The sequence below is a fragment of the Harpia harpyja genome, chromosome 3 (genome assembly GCF_026419915.1).
Source record: "Harpia harpyja isolate bHarHar1 chromosome 3, bHarHar1 primary haplotype, whole genome shotgun sequence".
NCBI classification, from domain to species: domain Eukaryota; kingdom Metazoa; phylum Chordata; class Aves; order Accipitriformes; family Accipitridae; genus Harpia; species Harpia harpyja.
The window spans coordinates 73153812-73179006 of record NC_068942.1 but is presented as its reverse complement, the minus strand read 5'-3'; the positions used below and the strand labels follow the sequence as shown (position 1 = coordinate 73179006).

The window sequence follows — 25195 nt, the reverse complement described above, 5'->3', positions numbered from 1 at the left end:
CAAATGTGCGTATGTGGGCTCCGTATGTGGGCTCCATATGTGTGCATGTATGCATATACACAAGCATCTACCCATGTACATACACATACAGGTATGCATTTACATATGTGCGTATATAGAAATAGTATAGAACATATTCCAGACTCCAGCACCTTGTAAGCATTCATGGTGGCAAACAGAGCAGAGATTTGCTCTACTTCATTTCTAGCATTTGCAATATTTCCTCTAGGAAAAGGAGGTAGGGAAGATTTAACACTCTGTATGCTCCAGCTGAGTATTTAGCATCGATCGATGAAGGTGATAAATATGGAAGAGAAGACTTGGAAGGGAGCTCCTGATGTTTGAGTCTAGTTTCCCCTGCTACTGCAGTTAACTAAATTATACAACACCTCGCTGTTCCTAGTGAATAACTGTTCCAGAGCTGTTCTGGTTAGAAGCCTCTGCTAATTTCCATCCTTCTGGCCAATTTATATCCATATGTTCTGTGCTGACATTGCCATTTAGTTTAAATACTTCTTCCTCTCCCTTTCCTTTCTATGTATTTATAGAAGGAATTACATCCAGTCACTGGCTTTGTTTTGCTTGACAGAAGAAGACAAGGTTTTTCACTCTTTTCCTCTAAAGACCAGCTCTCAATTTGCTGGTCATTCTCATCTGCCTGCCCTGCACCTGTTCTGGATTTGGTTCATGTGTCTTGAATAAGGGTGGCTAGAATTGTATGCTATAGTCCATGTCAAGTTCCCTGGTGCCCTCTACACAGGAATTAACGTCTTCTCATTTCAGCTGGAAAGGTCTCACCTAAGACATTCCTGGACTTGTCAAGTTCCACATATGTGACAAAAGTCAGCTCCTCTCCCACACTTCTGCTGGTATCTCACACACTGAAATGCTGCTACTTCTTTCTGCCATTGGCATGTCACATGCACAATACAGCTACTTGGCATTTCATGTATATATTCACAGCCAGATGCCACGTCCGATCTAACGTGACCTGAAAGACAAGACTCCAGCTTCTGTTTCAGAATTTTACATTATAGAATTTTAACCTTTACTTTTATTTTGACCATTATTTCAGTTGTAAGGATGGAAGGCTACTGTGCAGTCTTTTAAGATGTTTGGTTCCTGTGGTCTACTATGCACCAAATGTCTGGCCACAACTCCTCAAGCATAGGCTTTATGCCAAACTCTCTGGGCTTCTTGCCCTGGTACCAGCCAGTCTAGAGCTGCCCAGCATCCCAGACCAGTTGAGCTTGAACTTGTTCCACCTGACATGGGAACAGCCAGCACTGGCCATGTTTCTCTTCACAGCCATGCACTGACAACTCGTGGACCTCATCTGAGAAACTTCTGCACTGGTCTATCCTCAATCATTTGCAGCCAGCCTGGTCCTGCCATGCAACAGAAATTCTTGTTAATGACTTACTTAAACTTCTCTTTACCTGATATCTTAGCCTCCTTTGTAATTGTACTCACCCCATACTCTGCACCACATTGAGTGTCTTAATGAAGTCCATGTCTACTGCATTTGGTCTACCTTGATAGTTGGCAAAGGAAGCCGGTGCCAGAGTGATCTGTTTCTACTTTTGCTCCTCCCTTTTGTACTTTATCCCAGTTTCATTCCCCTCCAGGCTTTTATTTTCTTTCAAAATTTCCTCTAAAGCTTTCTTTACTGTTCATCAAATCTTTCAGATTTTTTTGCCGCTTAATAATAAAATCATTTTGTCCATTAAATAATAAAAATTGTTTCATCTCATTGTGGAATAAATACTTGTCGGGCATTACATTTACGGTTATTTTTACAATTTGAAAACATGAGCACCAAGGAGGGCAAAATGTAGCAGTGGTGTCACTCAGTTCCCTCACACACACACTAATTCTCCTCAAAACTGACAGCTTGTGAGTCAGCGCCACACAGCTAGAATATAAAAATACCCTGCAAGAAATACCTATTCCTGGCCCTGTTCCTCTGCAGGAGAAGCTGTATACAGCTACATTTCGAAGTCAGAGAGGATCCCAGAGTTATATTTATTATTATTTTTATGGTATTTAACATTGCCATTCTTGCATGTTTTTTTTTTCTCTCTGTACGATACTCTACACCTGTTAGTGTAGGAACTCAAATCTTTTGCCAGAGTAATGTTATTGCTGTTCTTTTGTTTGGTTGGTTGGTTTGGTTATGCTCTATCTGGTTTTTTAAAAGCAAATCATCCTGGCATGACTATATGTAAATTGCCCTGCTTAAGGACAGAATGTAACCTTTTTAACAGGAGATGACAGTGTTTTCAGTTGTTTGTTCTTTGTGGCTCTCAGCCAGTTATACATTAATAATTTTCATATATCTTCAAAGTGACTGGCTTGGTGGAAATTGCTGCATTTTTTTGTGCAAAGAAAGGTACAGTTTCTCTCTTCTTAATAGCCAGAAAGTATTCTAAAGTATTCTGGGGTTTTCTTTTTACGTTATTTCAGATGTAGCAAACTTGAAATTTTTTTAATGTTCTCTTCAGGATTTCTGTAATCAGATCCACTGTCATTCTGAGATGGTCAGAAACTCCAGTCATATTTTCTTTCCAGTGCCAACAATGTCAAACCTTCCATTTCTGTAAACTGTTTTATATGAAGAAATTACTGAACACTTTGCAGGCAAACTAATCAACCGGGGGAACACTTCTCTTATAAAAATTCAAACCATGTAACTCAGCATAGAAATAATATGAAGCAGTTCATTACTTGAAGTGATTTGTTATTCTTCTTACACCAATTTAAAAACAAACTCAAGTCCACCAAAATCAATGGATTTAAGTCCATTTTGATGTGTGAGATGGAAAAAAAAATCAACTCTTCAAGATAGATTTTGCTCAGTTAAAAGCAAATGTTTGACTTTTAGATTGAGTAATACATGAAATTAACAGTGAGGTCATGCAGAGTGACACGCGACTTGTAAGGGCTGCAGGTATGCAGTGTCCCCGTCCCCTGTGAGTCACCTGGTGCCGGGTACTGACAAAGAAGGGAATGCACCATTAGCTCCGTGATCAGTATCAGTGTCTCAGAGGAGCTCCCTGTTCCTCAGAGCTCTACGGTTAAAACCAATTCACCTGACAACGTTTGACCTTCGCAATTTCACAGAAAAAACTTTCAAGCATTTGCCTTCTCAGGTAAAAAAATGCAGTGCTTTTTACTTCAGCGCAACTAATAGGAGCAAAGTACGTCCACATGATTAAAGCAGTTCACTTTAGATTTACGGCAGAATAAATTAACCAAAGCTATACTCTTTCTTTTCAGAACATTTTTACCAAACATTTGTTTGTTCACAGCCCTGATAAAAGTAGTAAATTGGTGCAAAAGCACATGAAGAACTATACTCGGAGAGTAGTAAAGAATGATTTATTTGGAAAAAGCCCACATCAAATTGCAAAGGCTCGGTTTGTGGTTCAAAATTTTTTTCTGTTTCCAACCGTGAAAGGCTTGGAGCGTGCAATAGAGTGCGTTTATTGAATGTGCAGATGGGACAACCCTTGAAGTGACAAGTATGCTGGAGACCAGGATGCTTCTCTGAATAGGAGTCAAAATATTACATGGTTGTAAAAGAAGTCAAACATCATGCTGAGATGGAAGAGCAACCTGTAAAATGCAGGAAGATATCCTTTCACTCTCCTCAGCCCTCCTGAATTGCCCAGCTGGAAATCCAGCACTACTGTGAGGAAAATGAGATCCAGTTGAAGAAAATCTAGAAGAATGCCACAAGTGCATGAACACGGATGGAAAACCCTAGGATGAAAAAACTAGGAAAGCCCCAGAAGGAAAAACTGGAAGGGCTGGGGTGGTTTAGTCTAGGTGGAAACAGACCAGAAGTAACATGATAACAGCCACCAAATATGTAAAAGGCTGCTGCAAATTAAAACGGAGTGGTATCGTGTTTTCTCTGTGGTGGTTAGCATGAAATGAAAAGAGTTTGCATCTTTGCTTAGGCTAAACCAACTGATGTGATAAATGTGGACAAACTTGAAAGCATATAAAGCTTTATTAAACTTGAAACAGAAGCTGTGAATAAGACCAGCTTTGCTCCAACACTGCTGCTAAGGATGGCATTTTAGCACAGCAGCATTTTAGCACCATGTTAGCACAGCAGCAGCTTGTCCAGGCTGCAGGATTCCTGTGTGCTTGGGCATTTTTTGAGAAGAGATTAGGCAAAAATGATTCAGCATTAACTGCTTTGAGTTAGATCAGCTTTACTAACTGTGTAAGTCCCAGCACTGTGGGTCTTTTCTGAAGACTTTGGCCCAAACCCTCAAAAAGCACATATCCATCTGTTTAGATGCCCAAGTTGAATACTTAAGCAACGCTTAAAAAGCTGCTCAGCTGCCACCCAATTCTGTGATCACCTACACGTCTGTGGGTGGGCACAGGCAATTTATCCCACAGTTCAGCTTGTTGTGTCATGAGAGAGGTCTCACATCTGCTTTGCTACCAGGTCCCTCCCTCAGGAACAGTGAATGTATAAACCAGAGCAAATGCCCCCCCAAATTGTATTTGGACTATCACCACAGACTGGCGGAGGAGTTAAGGGTCTCAGCTGTGATGTGACAGACACTGACTGGTTCAAATCTGTGACTAGAGACATGGACAGGAACTTGAGTCTCTGGCATCCTAGGGTGAGCCCTATAATAGGTGAATTATGTAGCATCTTTCTCTGCCTAACAAATAATCAAGCTGGTACCAAAACTGGAGGCCTCTTCACATTATTTCAGCTGGTTGGGTAAATAATACACACTGAAATAAGATTTCATAAAACCTATGGAAAGATTTGAAAACACGTTTTAATGAAATTAGTTCAATTTGAGTCACCTATCCAGTCAATTCAATGAGTTGAAGATTCTGCAGGGTGATTTATATTTTAAAAAAAGAGATTAAAGGAGCACTGCAATATGGTTATGCTCCTTTATGCCTGTGAGAGCATGGCCTGAAGTCTGCCAGACTCCCAGTAAAAGAACTGTGGCAAACTCATTGAACTCTGGGGTGCAGGGTCAGGCTTTAACAAAAAAAAATCTTTGCAGTTTTCTAGAATTCATGTGGAATTAATTTAACTGCTTAACGGTTTTATATTGCCAGATGCAATTAAGAAGCTTTTTCTCATTTATTCACCTTCTTATTTAGGAGATTAAGATCCAGATAGTCTATCCTTGCAGCTGCACTTAAAAATAAATAAAATAAAAATACCATGACAGTTTTCACAATTAGCACAGGAAAAGCAGTTGCTTGGGATCTTATTTGCTACTACGTGATGTAAAACCACAACTAAAAAGCCTCACAGATTTAGGTACATTTGTTTAGCTCTGTTTACTGAAGTGAACATATACAGAAGTGAAATACATCCTAGATTACAAATACATACTAGAGTACAATGCAGTTGTAAATGAACTCTGCATTGAAGGTTGGACTTGTCCTTAATACACAGTTTTTAAACCATTATTACATGCTTTGAAAAAGCAAACACAAGCAATACAACAGTAACCCAGTAAGCAATAAGCTTTTAGCAGCAGAACATTTGCTTTTTTCCCCAGCTCTTGAAGACTTGATGCTTTTATTATTGCAAGGCCAATTTATGCTGATGACATTTTATCATATATCGGTTTGTTACAGCCACATGAATAAGTCCTCTGTAAGTAGAGACAATAAGAAATTTGCCAGCGAAAAGCTCTTGTATTTGACGCTGAATATGTCAACATAAGAAATTGGGCTGGGGCGTCTGCTTTTGCAGTTGGTTTCTATATGTAATGATTGTAGTTATGCTGTGGAACTCCCGTACTGTTCATCAAATTTTACTTTCTCTTCATCTTCTAATAGCATTTCATTTTCTGCTGCAGTTACAGTATTACAGCTACATACATAAATCCTCACCAGATATTTAACTGCACATTTTCACTTTTTTGTTCTTAAGTGGTGGTGTTCAGTTGCTTACTCTGGTCATTAGCTGTGTCCTCAAATTAGCATTAGAAGCAGCTCATTTTTCCACCTGGTTAGGTAAAGAAACCTCTATGTGTTATTTCTCTTGAAATAACATATAGAATTGGTCTTTGCAGGTGTTTGATACAATTCTGAAGAATTTAAATGCTCAGTAACAGAAGCTGCTGCAAGCAAGCTGAAGTGCATCCGTAACAAAAATAAAGCAGGATAGTTGCTTAATCCATTATCAAGCATGGAAAAAAATTTTCTTAATTATAAAAACATATGTAAACATGTTCAGCGATGTTAAAAATACCCCTAGATGTCTGAGTCTCTGGAATCAGCAGAAGCCTGTCACTGAACTTTTTAGGAAATTTTGTCTTAATTTTTATTCACCCACCCAATTTATTGAATTTTGGTAACAATTTCTGACTCGGCTTGGTTCTCAGCAGTTTTCAGTAGCTGCAAGCCCTCCCTTGTAATCTGTTAATAGTACATCAGTGATGGGTGCTTCTGCCTTCACCTCTTCTGTTTGAACTCAGGAGAGCAAAGATTATTGCCTGCCCTAAGAGACTTTGCTGTTCTGTGCTGTCCATGGCAGATCTGTCAACTGCAGAGAAATGATCCTCAGACAACTGGATAAACCAGATATTGACACTGACAAGAGCATGTGACTGGAGTTAAAGGTCAGAGATTCAAAGACTGTAGGACTGGGGCCTTAAAGATTTATGCACAGGATTACCCCGTGTGCTGTAAATCGCTGGCTTCACAGGAGATACCTGCAAAGTTAAAGGTGTACTTAATTCTTTGCGGAACCAGGCCTTGATAATCCTGTAAACACATGCTAATAGGGTTTCACCAGATTTACTGTCTTTTCATTCCCTCCTTCAGAAAATAAATACAGAAAATAATTACTTAACTTGCTAATTATATGATAAAAAAAAAAGAAAAAAGGTTTTATGTAGACTGAAGAATGTTAAGATGAGCTCCAACATCCTGCCATGCCAGATCTGATACCCTCTATAGTTTATGTCACCATATCCTGATGGAGATTAAAATAGATTAAAAAACCACCTGATTTTCATTGTCGCCAGTGCTACGCACAGTTTTCTAAAATAAGTAATAAAAAATAATTCAGAGTCTAAATACCCTCTCACATTTAAGTTTATACCCCAAGAATTAAATCCACCTTCTCACAAAGGACCAAAAATAACGACAGTTCCATCTAAACTGCGTGTTGGAAGTGCAGAAGGTTCTCCTGGTCTGGTGCTCCTTCTCTTTACAGGGTTGAAGGACACCTTTAATCCTTACAGCTGCTGAATGTCACTTTATAATTTTATTTTACCATATACTAAGTTACTTTTCTGTATTTACAGGAAAAAGGTTTATTGTTTTAATCTGCAGCTTTACATTAAGCATGTTACGATTGCAAAGTATGTAGAACTTTTGCAGTACAGCTTGTCAAGACAATATTGAAAACTTCGCTTTGGTCAGTTTTCAGTGAATCTTACGTATTTTTAAAATGTATTTCTAAGGATGAGTAACTGTGAAAGAGGAGCTAAAAGAATGCCATTTATTTAGACACCAGATACAAGGAAAAAAAGTCTTCCAAGGGATAAGCATCTAGTGTAATATTTACACGAACTCAGATTTACTAATGCCATTTTTGCAGTGGTTCTCTGAAGAATCAAGAATCATAACCAAATGTTATTGGCAGAAATCTTCAAGAAAAGTCGATGTCAAGTATTTGCCAAAATAAAATTTTAAAATACACACATGCCAGTGTTACCACTAGAAACGCTTCACAGCCAGGTAGGCCAGCACAACAAACGCTTTTCTACATTTATGTCAATCAGCTGTTCTTCAGCAAAGCACAGACGCTCCTTTAAGCACACTCATAACTGCTTGAAGGAATCAGACGTCTAATCAGAAAAAAGCAAACGTTCTGGTAACAGTAACACGTGACACAACTTGCCTACTACAGTGACACAGCGCAGCTTGAAGTTCAAGTATGTGTAACTTTCTATGCCCCTAAAAGTCTTCAAACAACTATTCAGAGCAATAGCAGGGTATCACCCACCTCTAAGCAAAATGGTAGCAACTTGCTCGTTGGGAGTGACTTTTTTTATAACATCCCTATCATGATTTCTTCCAAGCATTCACATGCACTTGAAAATTGATGTCTTACTATACTATCTGCTTGACAACTACATCATCCATGGCTAAGTCACTCTCATTGTATTAGATTAGCTGCAACTAAACAGATATTTTCATCCTAATTAACAAAAGACTGGCTAATAAAACCAGAATTAATTTTTGTTTAATGTACCGCTCTTTCCATACTCTCCTTTTAGCCTCTTTGCATCTTCTCCTTTAAGCTGTTTCTTCCTTTTCTCAGACTTTGCAGCTTGCTCCTTCCTGTCTTGATTTTCCTGCATTCAGACAGAACAACAAATAGAAAAAATAAATAAGAAGAGCTACTGAAGGAAAAGCTGATTAATAAACTCTCAATTTGCAATGAGTAGCTATTCTGAATATGCCCTATGCACACTTAAAACTCTCAGCTGCTGGGGTTTGAGGGTAAATAGCAGAACAGAGCTTCCTGGTCAATCCCTTTGGACTTTTCCATATGATGATGTCACCAGCAAACTATTTCATTAGCTTTAACTGCCACGTTGGACTATGGACTGAAATGCATTCTTCTTAATTAGTCCCTTTGTCCACAAAACAGAACATTAGTTTAACTTAATTAGCATTCTAGAGATTTATCCCATAGCAACCTTGATTTTACATTGTTTGTATTCAGGGATTTCTACCAGAAATTTCAGGAACTCTTCAACTGTGTTAAACAGCAATTCACACTTTCTCTTTAGGCACCCATTAAATTTGCCAGCTGTATTTCTGCACTAGTGTTCAGTGGCAGAGTCCAAGCTGGATGTCTGTTGGTACCAGTCGTACAACTGCCAGGATGGCATAAATCCTGCTGGGATTTACGCAGGCAGGCAGGACTCTGGTTTCTGCAGAGCTGCTGGTACCGGGATGATATGATTAATGGAGGAAGAGAAAGAAATTGAGCAATTGCTCCTAGTAAAGGAAGGAAGACCTTTACTCAGTGGAAGAGTATTTCTGGGTTTTGATAAGTGGCACAATGACAGGAGAGGGTAGTTCTCAACAACTGGGATAACTGTAGCAGAACATCAAGATGACAAAAGCCATTTTCTTAAAAGCTTATGCAGTCCTTGTTCCAGAGTTGCAATCATCATCAGAACGTTGCCATCACCACCTGGAAGCTTGCTTGCTTTTGATTGCAACCAGTCGGTAGCTAATCTTCATGTCGTAGGTAGATCAGTAGTTACTGGGCCTGCTGTCATAGAGATTTGTGATGTTAAGAGAAGGGCGCTGCTGTGTCATATTACAAAATTTAATAATGTCCAGGAAGATGTTGATGATTTGGTGCAGATAGGATTCTTGATGAGGCACGTCTGCTCTCCTTTGCAGAGAGTTTGGCAGCAGAAAAGACATTTTCCCATTATAGGGATAGATTTGGTTGATTGCTATGGATAGGCTGAAGAAGTCCCAGGAAACACGCACAGGTTTCTTAGAGCCTTTATGGAAAGTAAAAGCATAGGATCCTTTTGTCCAAAGAAATTTCCAGCCAAATAAAGAAAACTTGAGAACATTACTAGAGTTAGTCTCTCTGAAATACAGGAGCATTATAGGCTCAAGGTTATGGGGACCTTCACTGAATATCTAGAAAAGGAGAGAAAAACGGTGTAGTGTTGACAAAGAAAGAAAAAGAGGGTGCTTCTGAAAGAACATGGTACAGGCAGTGAAGTCTTATGTAGAGGCTAAAAGCCTTTCATCACTGTATGCCTCCTACACACTTGCCTGATAAATTCCTGCTGTGTTTTAGCATAATGTCTTTGAGATATTATCGCTGTTGAGATACTTGCAGATCTGTGGGCCCTGGGAGAATGTCTCTGTGTAACATGCCACAAGAAGTAAAGGAGGTGAATTCAGGGATACATTGTCCTGCTACTTGAGCAGCACACACAGAGTACTGAGAACAAACCAAAACACATTAGGAATAAATTTATGGATTGAGCAAGCCTGAACTAAATTGTTCAGAGAAATTAAAACAAAAAATATACATAACGATGCGACATAAACATACTTAACAGAGTTTCTTCAACACAAGAAGGCTAGACAAGGCAAAGTGGTAGCAAGGCAGAGTAATGAATATTCACAATCCCTTCTCCATCTCCTGGATTACTGAACACAGCTGTATGGATGAGATTAAATGATAGAGGGGTGTCACTTTAGATTTGCACTTTGTGAGACGTTAGATACTTGCTTGATCTTTGAATTAAAAGATGCTCCATGACAACTGTTTATCCCCACACTATCTAAAGTACATCCTGTTCCAACGCCACATGCACCCTACTGAGGAGCAGCTGCTCCAGCTCGGTTATCCTAGGGGAGCACTCGGAGGAACTATCCCTGTGCAAAGCTGTCTGTGTATAACCTCTGTCATCAACCGAGTACTTCCTAGAGCAGAATTTGTTTAACTTTTTTTTTCCTTTTCCTGAGATTAGACAGCCTCTTTGTTGGGAGCTCCTCTCTTGGAACAGCTGCAAGTGCTAAGAGAAATCAAATGTTTCTCCCAATCCCCTATAATCACACAGTATTCCTTTTCCCCGCAACTTTACAACTCAGTTCTCAGTGTATCTCCAATTTTGTTTTTTTTTTATCTTTGAGCTGGGAAGCTATTTTCTCCCTGTCTCCTTCCTCCTGCCATCTGCTCCTTTTACTTTTGAGAATTGGTAAAACAGTCATCAACCCTGGGTGACAAACCTTCTCCTTTTCACTGTGTCAGTTTTGGGGATCATTTGGGTGTTTGTAAAGCTTCCCCCCCACCTCTTCAAGTAGATGGAGAGGAAGAATGCAGATTCTTATTATAGTAATTTGATTTGTGTAGCTCAGTTTTTGTTACCTGAAGGCTACGAGTCCAGAAAGAACCCTCAGGGAATGAAGGAAGATTTTGTTTAAACAAAGAAGTAACAAACTCAAAATCTTTCTAGGTAAGCTTAGGAGCCATAAAGGATCACTATTTATCAAAATTATTTCCCTTCTTATTTGATGTGAGATTGGAAAGATAGCACTAACGATTTTGGTAGAGCTAAGAGACCTGCTTTACAGAGAAGGCTCATCTCAAAGTAAAAGTTACACCTTAGCCTTAAAGCTTCCATCAAATGGCACTGGAAAGAGATGATGCATGTAGCTGATTCTAGTGTAAAAATCAAAATCACAGAACAAAAAGATGCTTTAAAAATTAAACCCTTCAACTTTTCAGCATGTTGCCGTTTCAAGCACAAACAGTATCTTTACTACAGTGATAGGGAGAGAAAGCAAGGCAAGAGGGGAGAGGAGATTACATTACAAGTCTGCAATGGAGGTAACAGAGATGCATACAATGTGGCTAACAGCTGTGGTACCTCTGAGGTGAGGTGCTGCTGAGAAATGGAACCAAAAATAGGATGAAAGGGAGTTTACATGTTGGGTAGATAAAAAGAAGTTCCTTTCTAGTTGCTCCAACCTGGCTGTGAACAAGCAGCACCCAAAAAAGTAGTTTAAAACTTCTGCAGCTGTACTAGGATACTACATAACTTTTATTGGGACTGTTTCTCAAAAGAACTGCAGTTGCTGGATTTACCCCTCACAGCAATTTTCTCATATAGCTCTCCACAGATGCTGAGCCACTATGTTCTCAACCCTCTTAATGCTTTCCTTCCTGCCTAGAGTTTTAGGAACTCTAAGGATCAAGTGTTTTGCCATAGGATCTGTGGCTTGTAGGGTTTATTTTCCAGACTGTCTGTGGCGCTGTCGCATCGTTTTGGAGCCTGGGTAGCTGTATTGCTTGCAAAATTGAAGCCCAGTGCCTCACAGGATAAGCAGATAGTGGGATTATTACAGGATATATTTTTCATCTTTCATCTTCTAACACTTCCTCAGAAGCTCCTTTGTTTTCATCTGAAACTATGATGTGCCCTAAAGCACTCCTTCAGCCTCCCTTGCCTTGACGTTGCCCAGCATAGTTGTCTGTATTCTTGCAATACTTCTTGTCATGTGGACGGTCCCCTTTGTAGAAGGCAAATGCAGTCTGGGGCTCTCCTGGAGTCAGCACAGGAGTGGGGGATTATTGCTGTTCAAATATATAAAAGTGAAGCCACTCTCACCTGGCATTAAGAAAACCCTAGAGGAAGTACATTAGTTCAGGTGTGAAGTATGTAGTAAGGGATGTGAAATGGAGGTTTACTGGAGGCTTACTAATTGGAAGGTGCTGTACACAACTTTCATGGTGAAATTGCTGTTTTCTTACTCCTTATTGCAATGAGTGAAGTCTTATAAATTAATAAAATGCCAAATATAATCTCTTGGCAGATTCATAGTTTTGTAGGGGACACAAAACATACTGTTTTGAACTAACTAGTACAATGAAATACCTACATGTAAACATATCTCACAATTAGGCTTTGCCTATTGGAAAATTTACCTTTGGTCTATTGGCAAAGCCTATAAAGCATGTCACGTTGCTCATTCTTTCACACATCACTAAGCTCCTATTGCATTGAGGCCTGATTAGTAATTTTACAGTGGGAACAACAACGTGGAGGGTTCTTAGTTCTCCATAGCAAAAAAAAAAAAAAAAAAAATCACATTTTATATTTGCCCACATGCTCATTTCTTGCTGCAGGTTGCAAGCAAATAAACAGTTACTTTCATTTACTTCTGCAGCCAAGGTTTAGGTAGGCCAGCTTGGAGTATAAGAAAAAAAGGAATTCTTGCTTGCTTAAAAAAAAAAAAAAGTTCTCAATCTATTTCTAAACAGTCACAAATGCAAACCACCTGTAAGGCCTTGAGGAAGAGCTCTCTGAAGGTTGTCATTGTGCTAAATAAATCTTCCAAAGACAATTTTTTTCGGTCTTCACAAAGATAATCAGCAAGTTCTTCCTTTTTCTTTTCAATGGTGGCAAACTCCTTCTGCAGGTCCTTTGAAGCATCGAGACTGCCCTGAGACACAGGTTGCAACACAATTTATGCATATTAACAAGTAGCGCATATTAACAAGTAGCATATTCTGAGCTGCCCAGAACACTCAAGCCAGTTAACACAGAGCAGTCAGTTTTTAAAAAACTGACAGTTAAGATTTGTTCACAATGTGTGGTATTTTCTTCTTAATTGAACCATCTGCATTTCCCTGGTTTTTCTTTTGGCCCAAAGCAGCTCATCGTATGTTGCCACTTTCACCATACAACCACATGGAAATTTGGCACAACCTGGCATGACTGATGAAGGGAGATACAGCACCAGGATTTCTGCCTTTTAGCTTTAGTTAAGTGACCCTGTTTTGAGAACAGGAAAAGCTAGGATGTTTGGAAATATGCAAATTGGAAATGTGAAAAAAAAAAAAGCATATTGCAAATCTGTTCACTTTTTCTCCCCAAAGAGCACTGAGACAAAACACGTTTTTGTACACATTTATAGTTGCATCCTACATTTCATTTTTAGGGCCTCCCTTTCTTTTGCCCACACACAAAGCTGACTGGTCCTCAGCTGTTTCCTTATCACAATACCACATTACAGAAGTGGAGGAACATCTTGGATGCTCCTTCCACCAGGGCGCAGGGGGAGTGCAGTCCTGACCCTTTCCCATAGAGCTCTATGTCCATTTGCAACCTGAATTACAGTGCCTTTGAGGAGAGATTTAAAGTGTTTAGGAAGAAGGATGGGAAATGTGTCACACCCACATTACCTACTTGAAGAGATTTTGCATGCTGTGTTTTTAAATCGTCTGTTGACAAAAATAAACGCTTCTCTATTTCCAACAGTTTCTTCAAATTGGCACTTGCCTCAGCCCGCATAACATCAAAGTGGATTCTGAAAGGCCCACAAAAGGGACAGTACATTGAAGGCGTGAGTCTTTTGTTTTCATTAAGTTAAAAGATTATTATAAACAGTATCATCTTTGTAAATGAATGTGGAATTAATTGTCTAACCCAGACCCTGCTTTTGCAGGTAGTTCTCTATATAAATCCTTTTCTACGTGCTCAAACCCTCATCTAAGAAAGAATCTGTGCTTTTGCCCTCACTACCTCCCTGGGTAGATTGTGGAAGAACCTCACTGTTCTAGTATTCAAAAAACTCCTCCAAAATTTCCAGCCTATTTTTATTCATAGGCAACACACACTCATCTCTCTTGTGCCAATACTGTCCTTACTTAGCTGGTTCTTTTCCCTCCTTACCTTTTCTCCCTAATCTATTTGTAGTCCAAAATTGTATCTCTTCTCAGAGTTCATTTAGCTCACGTGGATACCCAAACACGTTACACTGCCAAAACAACATCTTCTATGGTTCTGACCTACTCTTTGTGCCAGACAAGAAGTACTGAATCAGCAAAACCTGGTGTGGTGTTTCACAGTGTATCCAGATGTGAGCAGCATTAGAAGAGTCCCTTGCAGGATTTGCATTGTAAACAGCTCTCCACAGGTTGATTAGCAAATCAATTCTCTAAGTTTGAAAGTTTGACTAAACTAAAGGGCAATTACTTTATAAAAAAGAGCACATTTATATCATTGACCAGCAAGATTTAGTTTCAGGTAACAGAAGTATTTCTATTATGACGCAACCCAAAAAGAAATTAATGTTTCAAAACAACATCCAACTTAAATTCTGCACAGATATAACTTGCAAAAGCCATAATATTTTCTGTGGCATTACTGAATAAAAAATACTTTCTTTTAATTATTTAGCAGCTACTTAAATGTCAATCCATCTCCAGATTTAAAAGTTACCCCTGCTTGTAGCTACAAGGAAATGTAAAACACTACAAGGTTCCTCTTAATTCATAACAGGATTAAAAAATGTTAATGCCGGTGCTATAAATGTGGATTCAGATTAGTGTAATTTAACATATCTCCATGTGATTCTTCTCAGCTAAACAGAAAGTGCTGGTGTTAGACTCATGAGGCTTTCAGGCACATGTGGGAAAGTCTGCAGAAACAGATTTTTTTTTTTTCTACCCACATACGTTAGAAACTTGTGCTGATACTCAACTCAGGGACTCCTGAGGTCCCTCGATTGCCAGTAAATCACTCCAATCATTCCCTCCTTACACCAGCTCTGCACATGTACCTCCTGATGGGCTTGTACATGAATATCACAGAAATTTCAGGGAAGATATGTTTCTATTGCAATAGAATAGAAGAATTCTATTGGAATAGAAAGAAGTAGTGGTGGAAGAAGAATCCAGTCCTTGAAAATGAAGGAGTTCACTATTTACACAGTTTTACTGGATCATCCGAAAGAAAAATCACACTGAGCTCCACATAAAAAGTCTTAACCAGGTTGATTTATAAATCTTAACAATGTTTGGTGTTAGAAGGGAACCTCTCTCTCCCACAGCAGAGAAGTCCTGTGACCTTATTACACCACCATAAAATGACTCAGCTCCTTGTTGGCTTTAAAGAGGTTGGCAATTCATACATGACAAAAACAAACAATAATGTCCTACCCTGCTGCCTTGGAAACAAAGTCAAGATCGCTGGGAAGCTGCAGCAGATCTGTGTGGGTTTTTTCGACCTCCTAAAATTGAAGTGAAAAATGGTTACCTTGCACAGTCAGTCAAAGAGTATGAAAATTTTTCAGCTGGACAACATCAGGACTGAAAAATTAGCACTTCAGTTTTCATTCTTATAAGTGTAGGGGTAAATTTAGTCTCGTTCATTCTTTGTCTCATGTTGGTACCCATAGGGAGTTAAAAAGAAAGCAAAAGGCTCTTTCAACTGCTCAGGCTTACATCCCACGTGCTGCCACAGTGCACAAGCTGACCAGAGATTTTGTCTTCATACCACTAAAATTAATTTCATTTGACAGATGCATTTGGGAGACGTGTCAACACAAGAGAGCAGTTGGAGAAGAAGAGAAAGAAAACAGCAAGCAGATATGTTAAACAAACTTGAGAAAGGAAACCTAGTGTTAAATCTCTAAACATTACTGCACATGGATTTGATCCCGTCTGCACAGAGAGCGGTGGAAAAGTTTTCATCGTATTTCAGGCACAGAGGCTTACTCTCCAGACACCTACAGTGGGGTGCTACTGAGGTCAAAGCCCCTTAGTTTCTGGGGAATGAATATTTGAGAATAACGCATGCAGAAATAATTTCACAGTTTTGTTGTACCTCCAAAATATGGTGAAGCAGAGTAATGTGGTTTTGGTTTGCTTTTGTTTCTGTTAGTCTGAGCAAGGCACTAATTTTAAAACCTCCAGCATCTCCAGTGTGACGCCCCTAGAAGACACAGAAAAAAGTTCCTTCCTTCAGTTTCCAAGTCTTGCATTTGTATTTTCTGTTATCTTTAGAAATATAGCAATTAAAGAAATCAGTTTACTTACATAGTTCAGAAAGTTTCCAACTTTAAGAATCAATTGGCAGAAAACTGGCAGTCGGTGACTGGTAAGAAGTGCTGAAGAATAAAAAGAGAGAGATTTTCAATAAACTAAATTAAATGATCTGAAATAGGATTTTCCTTAGGTTTGACAGCGGGGGGTAATAAAATTCTCATCCAAGATCATGTCAAGCCATTGTTACAGATTTGGAAATATACAAGTACAGAAATAAATCAGCTGAATGGAAGTGGAATGAGTAAGTTTCTGTTGTGGTGTCTTCTCTACAAATAGATGGAAAACTAGTTTTGCCATCAAGTTGGGAGTATAGATGTGTCATCCCTGCAGCCGCTTATGAAGGAGAACCACATATGAGAAAGTGTATAAACTTGTGAAAGTCTATAGCCCCCATTTCTAGCACATTATTATTCTAGGTTAAGAAAAGCAAAGGGCTTTTTGCCTTGTTATCATCGTTAGTGGGAGTGATAACCAAAAGCTGTGCATTTTAGCAGAAGAATCTGGGGTAAGAATAAAGTTTTTGGCAGAACTAGAACAGAAATGCTGACCCACGCAACGGGATGGAGGGTAGATGGGTGGGACTGCAGAGCTGTTGATTGCAACGCAGTAAAGAGTAACGATAGCACTGACATCAGCCAGCCAGGTATAGCCAAGTTTTATGTGCAAACATAAACAAAAGTTTTGCAGTTTAACTCTTCAACAGGAGGTCAATGACTCTCTAAAACTATTGAACTAATTGGTAGAATCCAAGATCAACTTCAAGAAAGAGCTAAAACTAAAACCAAGGCTAATTTTGTGTGAAGGGGGTTGCTGAAACACTGGTGAACATCATCTGGGACATCTGTTTTGGAAGCCAAACCAGATTCTGGTATGTCACTGTGGCCTGCTCCACCACAGAGCTAAGCTGGACTGCAACCAGTGTGCACTAGATGAAAAACTAGAACTGATTCATTGTTATGGACAAAAATCTCCACTGTGCACAAAAATTTAACCTGTATTCAAACAGAATCTGGCACTGACATAAAGGAAATTTTCTTCTTCTCTGCAGAACTGCTGACAGGAGAGAGGTTTGTGTTATTAATGTCAACAGAAGCTCCACTTCAGAGCAAGACAGCACAAAACGTAGTTCTGCTGAATGAATTCTGGAAGCAGGAATCTACAGAATCGTTTTGCCATTTGCTACATATTCAGCAATTAAAAGGTTAATTTTGATTAGATTATAGCATATGTTACCACTGATGCTATTCAAGTAGAAGAGAGGCTTCCTATGACTGGGCCTGGGCATAGACACAGCACTGATGTACTTACTTTCACAGGCTGTCCTGATAGCTCGTGCTTTTGGCCACAGACACTCCAGCAGAACCGTTGTTTCCTCACAAATCAGCATACATTCAATCCGCAACTGGTAGCTAAAAGAAGTCAGTGGAAAAAAACCCCAACAAATACCACAAAAACAATCCCCACAGGCCTGATTAATTGACTTGTGTTCAGCAAGAGAATCACCCATTTTAGGCAAAGTGCAGTACCAGCATTGTTACATGCTCTTTAATGCTCTGACATGAGAACTGGATTATAAATAAATCAAACACTTAGATATTTCCAAAGATGCCCTAGAAACAATTATCTTCTCTTCTTTCAGAATGCAATGTTGCACTGACATCTGGCAGTGACTTCCTTGCGTGAGGCCATAATTTTTTATAATTCCTGGGCAACACTAGCCAGGACTTTTGTTCTTCCTTTCAACTTCCCAAACAGAAATTAGAAATATTTTTGCATTGATGTCCTTTAATGATATTTATGCCTCACCATGGATTAATATTGTGGAAGAGCCATGAAAACATTTTCTAAAGTACTTTTAAAGCTAGCTGTAAGTTTGAGAAAATGAAAAGGCATATTTTCACCACGACATTTTCAGAAAAGTGTTTCTGTTTGTGGCATGGCAACTGATCAGATTTATGGAGAGTTGTTGCTATGAATTACAACATATCACCATATTTTTATGAACAGCATAAAGATTTCTCTGCGTGCACCTCATTTGACTTCGTAAAAGTGAGGGAGGTGGTGAAAGCACAGGCACTGCTGTGATTCATTCACGGTTTTGTGGGCACTCTTTGGTAGACTGGAATCTCTAAACCAGGGGTGGAGTGAATCAGCAGCCTGGTGGCAGGATTCATTCTGCAACTTCATGCCATGCAGATAGTAGCTGTACAACAGTCAGGAGTTTTCTCATACCAAGGTTAATTTAACTGTAGTTTGCCAAAGGTGTCTGAAAGCCTCTTCAGCCTTTGGGAAGGAAAAGTTTCTCAAACCAGCTCTACAAATAGTAGTCAGATGATTTATCCTGAAGACTGAATATGAGGAACATTGCTTTAGCATAGGAAACAGAGACCTTAATTCTTATGGACAAATCTTATAAGAACCACACGAATGGGTTGAAGACAAGGAGAATTTTGCTTACCTAGGAACTTCGAAGAGATGGAGATAAAACTGATCTGCATTTGCTAGTTCTGATTTTTCTTCTTTGAAAGATTTCAGGCTATTTATCTAACAGGGAATAAAACAGTAAAATAACCACACAGATATTGTGGGTGCCCATTGCTTCTTACAGGTATGAAACGGGCTTTTCTGAACTTGCTGGGGGCACAGGCAATGGGACTGAGGCAGATGAACAATAAATTCCATATATGAACTTGTTTGTAAGGGCAGATGCATAGGTTTTGTTTTGGCTGGAAGGTCATCTGCATTTGTATAGCATCTTGTAGGATGAATCCCTGATCCATAGGCAAGGATTCAGCAAGCTATAGTGCATAGAAATCCCGCAACCCCTTTAAAAACATGGGTCCTTTCCCTTTCTCCTCATTGAAACCTGCTCTGAAAGGCTCTTTATTCACCTAAGTCCACAAATGCTAATGTACTTCATCCATCTAATTAAAATAATGGGAACAGAGAGCAGCACTTAGTCTACACCTGTGCTGAGTCTCCCAGTGTGCTGTTGCCTAATCTCTGTGTGAAGAGGCCAGGCCGTTGCTGGGGCAGACTTCCCACCACTCTACCTTGGAAGTTCATTGACTGAGATGGTGCAGGAGGATATGGGATCCAGTCATAACTTCTTGCTTTAGCAGTGCAAGTGTTTTAAGCTAAGCACAAAACACGCTGAACTCCGTCAGAATAACACACTTAATACCTCATGGTCTTCAGGCAGCAGTTTAAGTAGCTGCTTCAGTATCTCAGCATCCAGCTTGGATCTATCCCCTTTCTGAATCATGTTAACAATCTCTTCATTGGAGCTGCAGGAAAGAGAGAAGTGCTGTGGAGCAATGGCACAGGGAAGAGTGACATGACAAACAGAAGAGACCCCAACCTCTCAGCTAGCACTATAGGAGTAAATGAAGTAACTTACTATGCTTGCCTGCCATTACATTTTGGATCTTAGTCCTCAGAAGTACAGTGGAGATATGAAAAAGCAAAGCATTTTTTTTTAAGCCTAAAGCAATATTCCTCATAATTTAGATGTGCTTTCTGGGCTTTGTTCATCTTTATGCAACAAACCATGAAGGCCCTCCTTTTTCTGTGGCTGTCCAGTGTCACTAGGAAGAGATTTACTTTTGGATTCCTCCACTGCTTGCAGCAAAGCCAGTGCTAAAACCAATGGCTCTCCTCCTGCTGAGAAGTATTTATAAAGATCCCAGAAGGTTTTGCCCAAAATCCTTGCCTGAAACTTTGGCAGACAACATGTCTTTGAAATGAGTCCAGACTGCTCTGGTTTGGGCTCTGGAGAGCTCGGCTCCCTGCAGCCACCGGTGCTAATAGAGGCAGCACCCAGCTGCAGAGCAGCCTCATCCCTCATGAGTGCAAGCAGGGCTCAACTCTTTGATCCCCTGGTCACTAGCTGCTCTCAGGAGAGCTTCACCACTGCCCCGGGGAATCATGCAGAGAGAGGAAATAGCAACTGGATTAGGCTATGCACAGCTCTTCCCCACTGAGAAGCAGTTTGCAATGGAAAAAGAATAAAACAATCGTAAAAAAAAATCCCTCTGACTGATTCTGATTTATTCTTAACACAAAGGAACTTCTAGGCTGAGTTTCTTTTTGAAGCCCTTGTAACATGGGCCATTGCACAAAAGGCAGGGAGACATCAGAACATCCATCTTCATCCTGCAATAGTTTCAGGAAATCTAAGAGTAAAGATATTTTGCCAAAAACTAATACAGATCCCTTTCTTTTGTTTTTTTCCCCTCCCTGTGAGGACTGTGACTTGGTAAATTTCCTGTTGTTTAATTATAGAAACTGTTTCCTATTTATAGAAAAACTGCAAATAAAATCTATATACAATTTTGGATCTGAACCCTTGGAGATGTGTCTTTAAAATCAATTAAGTAACTTGAGACTTTCAATCAGGAATCTTCACTGATGGTTGCTGCCAGCAGTTGATATTTATGTCAATAATACCAAACAAAAATATGTTTCCACATGATTTTGCTGTTATTTATGAATATTGTCTCTTTAGGAATTAGTGGTCCATTTTAGGTTTAATACCAGTGTGAGACATGATATTAATTTTCTGGAAAGAGACTGCCACATCTCATTAGTTTTTAAAAAAAAAAAAAAAAAGAAGTTGACTCCTTTCTAAAGACAGATACTGGTTGTAAAGTATTTCTGCTAGATTTATTTCATTTAATGTCTGAATAAACACATAGACACATCAAATAAGTAATTCAGACAGTACCCTCCAAATCTTACCACTTAAATTGCTTCAGAACTATACTCAGAAGGAGGCTTTTCTTTGGATCTATGAATGTGATCTGTGAAAAGAAAAAAAAGCAGTCAGCTAGAAATACATTTACCTTGATTTTAATGGAAATTTTAGAGCTTTTGTTTGTTTGTTGGGTGAGATTCATTCTTCTCTGGTAATAACATTATCAACAATCTTCATCAAACTTAGAGCAATTACAATGGTACAGGTCATTAGTTCTATTTTAAAAAGAGAGAAGCAAAGGCATAGAGAAGGGAATTGATTTGTCTAGAATATTCCAATTTATAAGAATTAATACTGAAATGCCCATGTCTTCCCCTCTCAGATGAAGACATCTCCCTCAGCAGTTACTTCAACATGTTTAATTCTACACTTCTCCCGTGCTTTTTTTAGGTAATCTTAGGCAATGGTTATAAAAATATTTCAAACTTTCTTATTATAAATGATTGACAACAATAAAGAGTGAATAAGCTTTTCTCTTCCAAGAATTTTGCCGGGCTGTACAAAAAGCAAGCAGTCCAAGTACCTCTTTTGTTTTCTTTATTTTTGGCCCCATTTTCTCCTTAGGTGCTGTTGGCGGGACAGAGAAAAGTAGCTCCAAGCTTGCGTAGTCAGGCTCTACAAGCTCCCTGCTGCTGTTTGGCATCATGGCCCACATGGAGCGACTGTCTGGAAGAGGAAAAACACTTCAAGATAGACCACAAAGGTAGAGGAGCACTTTCAAGGCAGTGTGATTTGTGGAAGGGAAAACACTTTAGAGGATGAATGAAATACAACACTCATTAGTCCTGGACAAATGTTAATTATTTAAGAGTGGCAGCTCCCACAGACAGCATCCTGAAGGTTTGAAGGCTAATTAAACCTGGAAAACTACCACCACATTTGATTCACTGAACTGAAGGCAGCAGATGAACTTAATGGGCTGCTCCAAATTCTTTTGGCTATTGCTGACTGGCTACACATTGCAGAATTGTGGGACCAAACAGGGGATGTTGCATCCAATTAGGTAATCATCTCTCTTTGCAAGAGATAAGGACTCCCAAGCCCAGCATGATTACCAGAATCATCAGGAGCCATCTGAATAACACATAGCACTTTGAAACATGAACTTGTCTACAACACTGGAATCTTTAATGAAGGATCTCACCTTTTTCTTTAGGAGAGATTGCAACAGTGGCACTGAAGACATTGTGGATGAATCTGAATTTGTATCTCTGCCCAGGAAAGCAGACTGTGGCTCAAACTGTTTTTTTACATGCTTGTTTATGTATTTTATCATAGCAGCAAGTTCTTACCCCCTGCTGTCCACTTTTCTTGGTGATAAGCACAATGGAGAACAACTACAAGATCTGTGTTGTGTGAACCGAGTATTAAAAGCTGCAGCAAAAATGGAAATGTATTCATAGTCTCCTTGCTGAAGGTTGAACAGGACTTGCAAACCATTTTGGCAGGCCACATGTTAACCATAGACCTTAGTGTTATTTTGTGTGAGGGGAAAAAAACCCCACACAAATCACATGGCTGTGGTCACTATGAAATGAAGTTGGAGGCTACACCCTACCCAGCCATATTGACAAGAGTTTTCAGCCTCAGATCTTGGCTGATGCATCTTCTGGCTGTGCAAGAAAAAAAAAAAAAAAAAAAAAAGTAAAAGCTTCAGCTGAGAAGACACTTACTGGTGATGTGTCAGGAGTTCATTAGGAAGAACCACAGAGCATGACCGTTCAACAGATCTTTCCACTCAACACACTCGGAGCATTTTGCAAACCTTAATTAATACAGACTCACAACATCACTTCACCAAGTAATGAATAGAGACTAAGAGATTAAGAGAAGAAAATTTTAGCAGCCACAGAGCCTCAGTTCAGTGCTTTTCCCAAACTACTATTTCCTCCATTTATTGGTGAAGGCCTGGCTTTCCATATTTATTTGTGATTACTAATTTTTTGTAGGATGAGAGCGGACAATGGGACCACCTGTGTAACCTGACTTACTGAGTCAAGGCCTAGCCCCCTGACATTAGCGTTTTTGTTTGGATGTGAAGTAAACGAACCGATTACCCCGGTGTCACAAACATGCACGTACGTCTTGCTACGTCGAAGGGGAGCTTCTGCCAGTGAAACACCTTCATCTTCAATGTCGGCATCTTCTTAGGGTGGGGCTGCCACCCGTATCCACAGGTAAGATGACTGCACTCAGGATTACTGCATGGCTGGGAAGGTGGGAGTGACGGGGCATTTATGCCAGGCACGGGAAGGGGTGGAGGAGGCACCTTACACCCAGAGGGTAGCGGTGCAGGGGTTGGCAATAGTGGTAGCAGAGATGGCATGGCAGACTGTCCTTGGGAGGATGAGGAAACACCTCGCTGGGAAGGCGACATGTTCCCTGGAGATTGCTGTGCCTTCCCGGAAAGGCCAGTTGTTGGAGAAAGGCTCAGGTCTGCACCGGCGCTCTCCTCTTCCAATTCCATATCAACTTGAATGCATTTGTTCACCTTTTGAACAGATCTTCTGGACACTGTTTTGTGGTGATTTGGGCACTGCATGCTTGATAGCAGGTTCTCTGTGGCTTGCCCCGGTCCCATTTTCCTGCTCTACAAGACAAGGAGGAGGCGCATGGATTAGCAAAATTCCTCACAACTGCCGGCTACTGCTAACTCCCAGAAAAACAGAAATAACAGTGACTTTCTGTCATGGTTTAAGCCCAGCTGGCAACAAAGCGCCATGAAGCCGCTCGCTCACTCCCCCGCCCCCCCCCCCCCCCCCCGGTGGGATGAGGAGGAGAAAATACAATTAAAACCTTGTGGGTCAAGACAAGGACAGGGAGGGATCACTCACCACTTATGGTCAGGGGCAAAAGACACTCAACTTGGGGAAAAAACAAAATCAATTTAATTTACTACCAATCAAATCAAAACAAGGATAATGAGAAGTAAAACCACATCTTAAAACACCTTCCTCCACCCCTCCCTCCTTCCCAGCTAAACTCCACTCGCAGTTTTCTCTACCTCCTCTCCCTCTCAGCGGTGCAGCGGGGCAGGGAATGGGGGTCAGTTCGTCAGACATTGTCTCTGCTGCTCCTCCTCAGGGGGAGGGCTCCTCACTCTTCCCCTGCTCCAGCACGGGGTCCCTCCCACAGGAGATAGTCCTTCACAAACTGCTCCAGCGTGGGTCCCTTCCACGGGCTGCAGTCCTTCAGGCACAGACTGCTCCAGCATGGCCTTTCCCATGGAGTCACGGCCATCTTCGGGGGCATCCCCCTGCTCCGGCGTGGGGTATTCCACGGGCTGCAGGTGGGCATCTGCTCCCCCGCTCCCCTCCATGGGCTGGGGGAGGACAGCCTGCCGTCTCACCACGGGCTGCAGGGGCATCCCCTCCTCCGGCGCACCTCCTCCCCTCCTCCTTCACCGACCTCAGTATCTGCACAGGGGTTTCTCTCACATTCCACTCTCCTCCCACCGCTGCAGGTTTCCCCTTCTCAAATCTCTTCTCCCAGAGGCACTACCACCCTCGCTGATGGGCTTGGCCTTGGCCAGAGGTACGTCCAACTCGGAGCCGGGGAAGCTTCTAGCAGCTTCTCATAGGAGCCACCCCTGCAGCCCCTCTGCTGCTACCAAAACCCTGCCACACAAACCCAAACCAGTTTCCCATTAAGGTAAATGGCAGAAATATTTCTATCTATCTGCTTTACAAGTGACATTTCATGGTGGTTTAAGCGGTGTAAGTCAGGAGCAAAGAAGTACTGCTGGCCATAAGGCTCCTTTTTGACTTCCCTTGATCCTTCTACCTTCTTGTTGTGACAGAGAAAGGAAAAGTAAATGCTATCAGCATAATAGATCTCTACCTGGTTGCTTTTTCCCCCTTGTTGCTCAGCCATTCAGTAGGATTTTTCTTTTGATGGGTAAATAGATGCGTCCTACAGAAGTTGCTACAGGTGCTCTGCAGAGGGGACTTCTCAAACAGGAGGGACACAGACACTTGTTCCTAAGAAACCATGTTACCACAACTTACCTTGAGTGCAGAAGGGTAGGGGTTTTGAGAGAA

At 40.5% G+C, this 25195-nt stretch overlaps 1 protein-coding gene across 1 annotated transcript; it reads right to left on the bottom strand.

Moving 5' to 3' along the window:
• Nucleotides 1-7252: 7252 nt before the first annotated feature.
• LOC128140190 (inverted formin-2-like) lies at nucleotides 7253-23298 on the bottom strand. The gene is made up of 12 exons (XM_052783725.1): nucleotides 23238-23298; nucleotides 21679-21821; nucleotides 21140-21201; nucleotides 19584-19686; nucleotides 18858-18943; nucleotides 17708-17808; nucleotides 16391-16461; nucleotides 16179-16286; nucleotides 15512-15582; nucleotides 13758-13878; nucleotides 12847-13011; nucleotides 7253-8372 (listed from the first exon to the last, which is right to left on the bottom strand). The coding sequence occupies exons 1-12, from the start codon at nucleotides 23296-23298 to the stop codon at nucleotides 8250-8252; spliced, it is 1215 nt and encodes a 404-aa protein (XP_052639685.1). The 3' UTR covers nucleotides 7253-8249.
• Nucleotides 23299-25195: the final 1897 nt, after the last annotated feature.

Excerpts from the sequence above, each read along its gene's own strand:
- LOC128140190 (XM_052783725.1), bottom strand. The coding sequence starts at position 23,298 with ATGCCGACATTGAAGATGAAGGTGTTTCACTGGCAGAAGCTCCCCTTC. Across the intron at positions 21,822-23,237 it reads CCCCTTCGACGTAGCAAGAC|ACAGTCGCTCCATGTGGGCC; the intron begins GTACGTGCATGT and ends TTCCTCTTCCAG. Across the intron at positions 18,944-19,583 it reads TGCTGCCTGAAGACCATGAG|ATAAATAGCCTGAAATCTTT; the intron begins GTATTAAGTGTG and ends ATTCCCTGTTAG.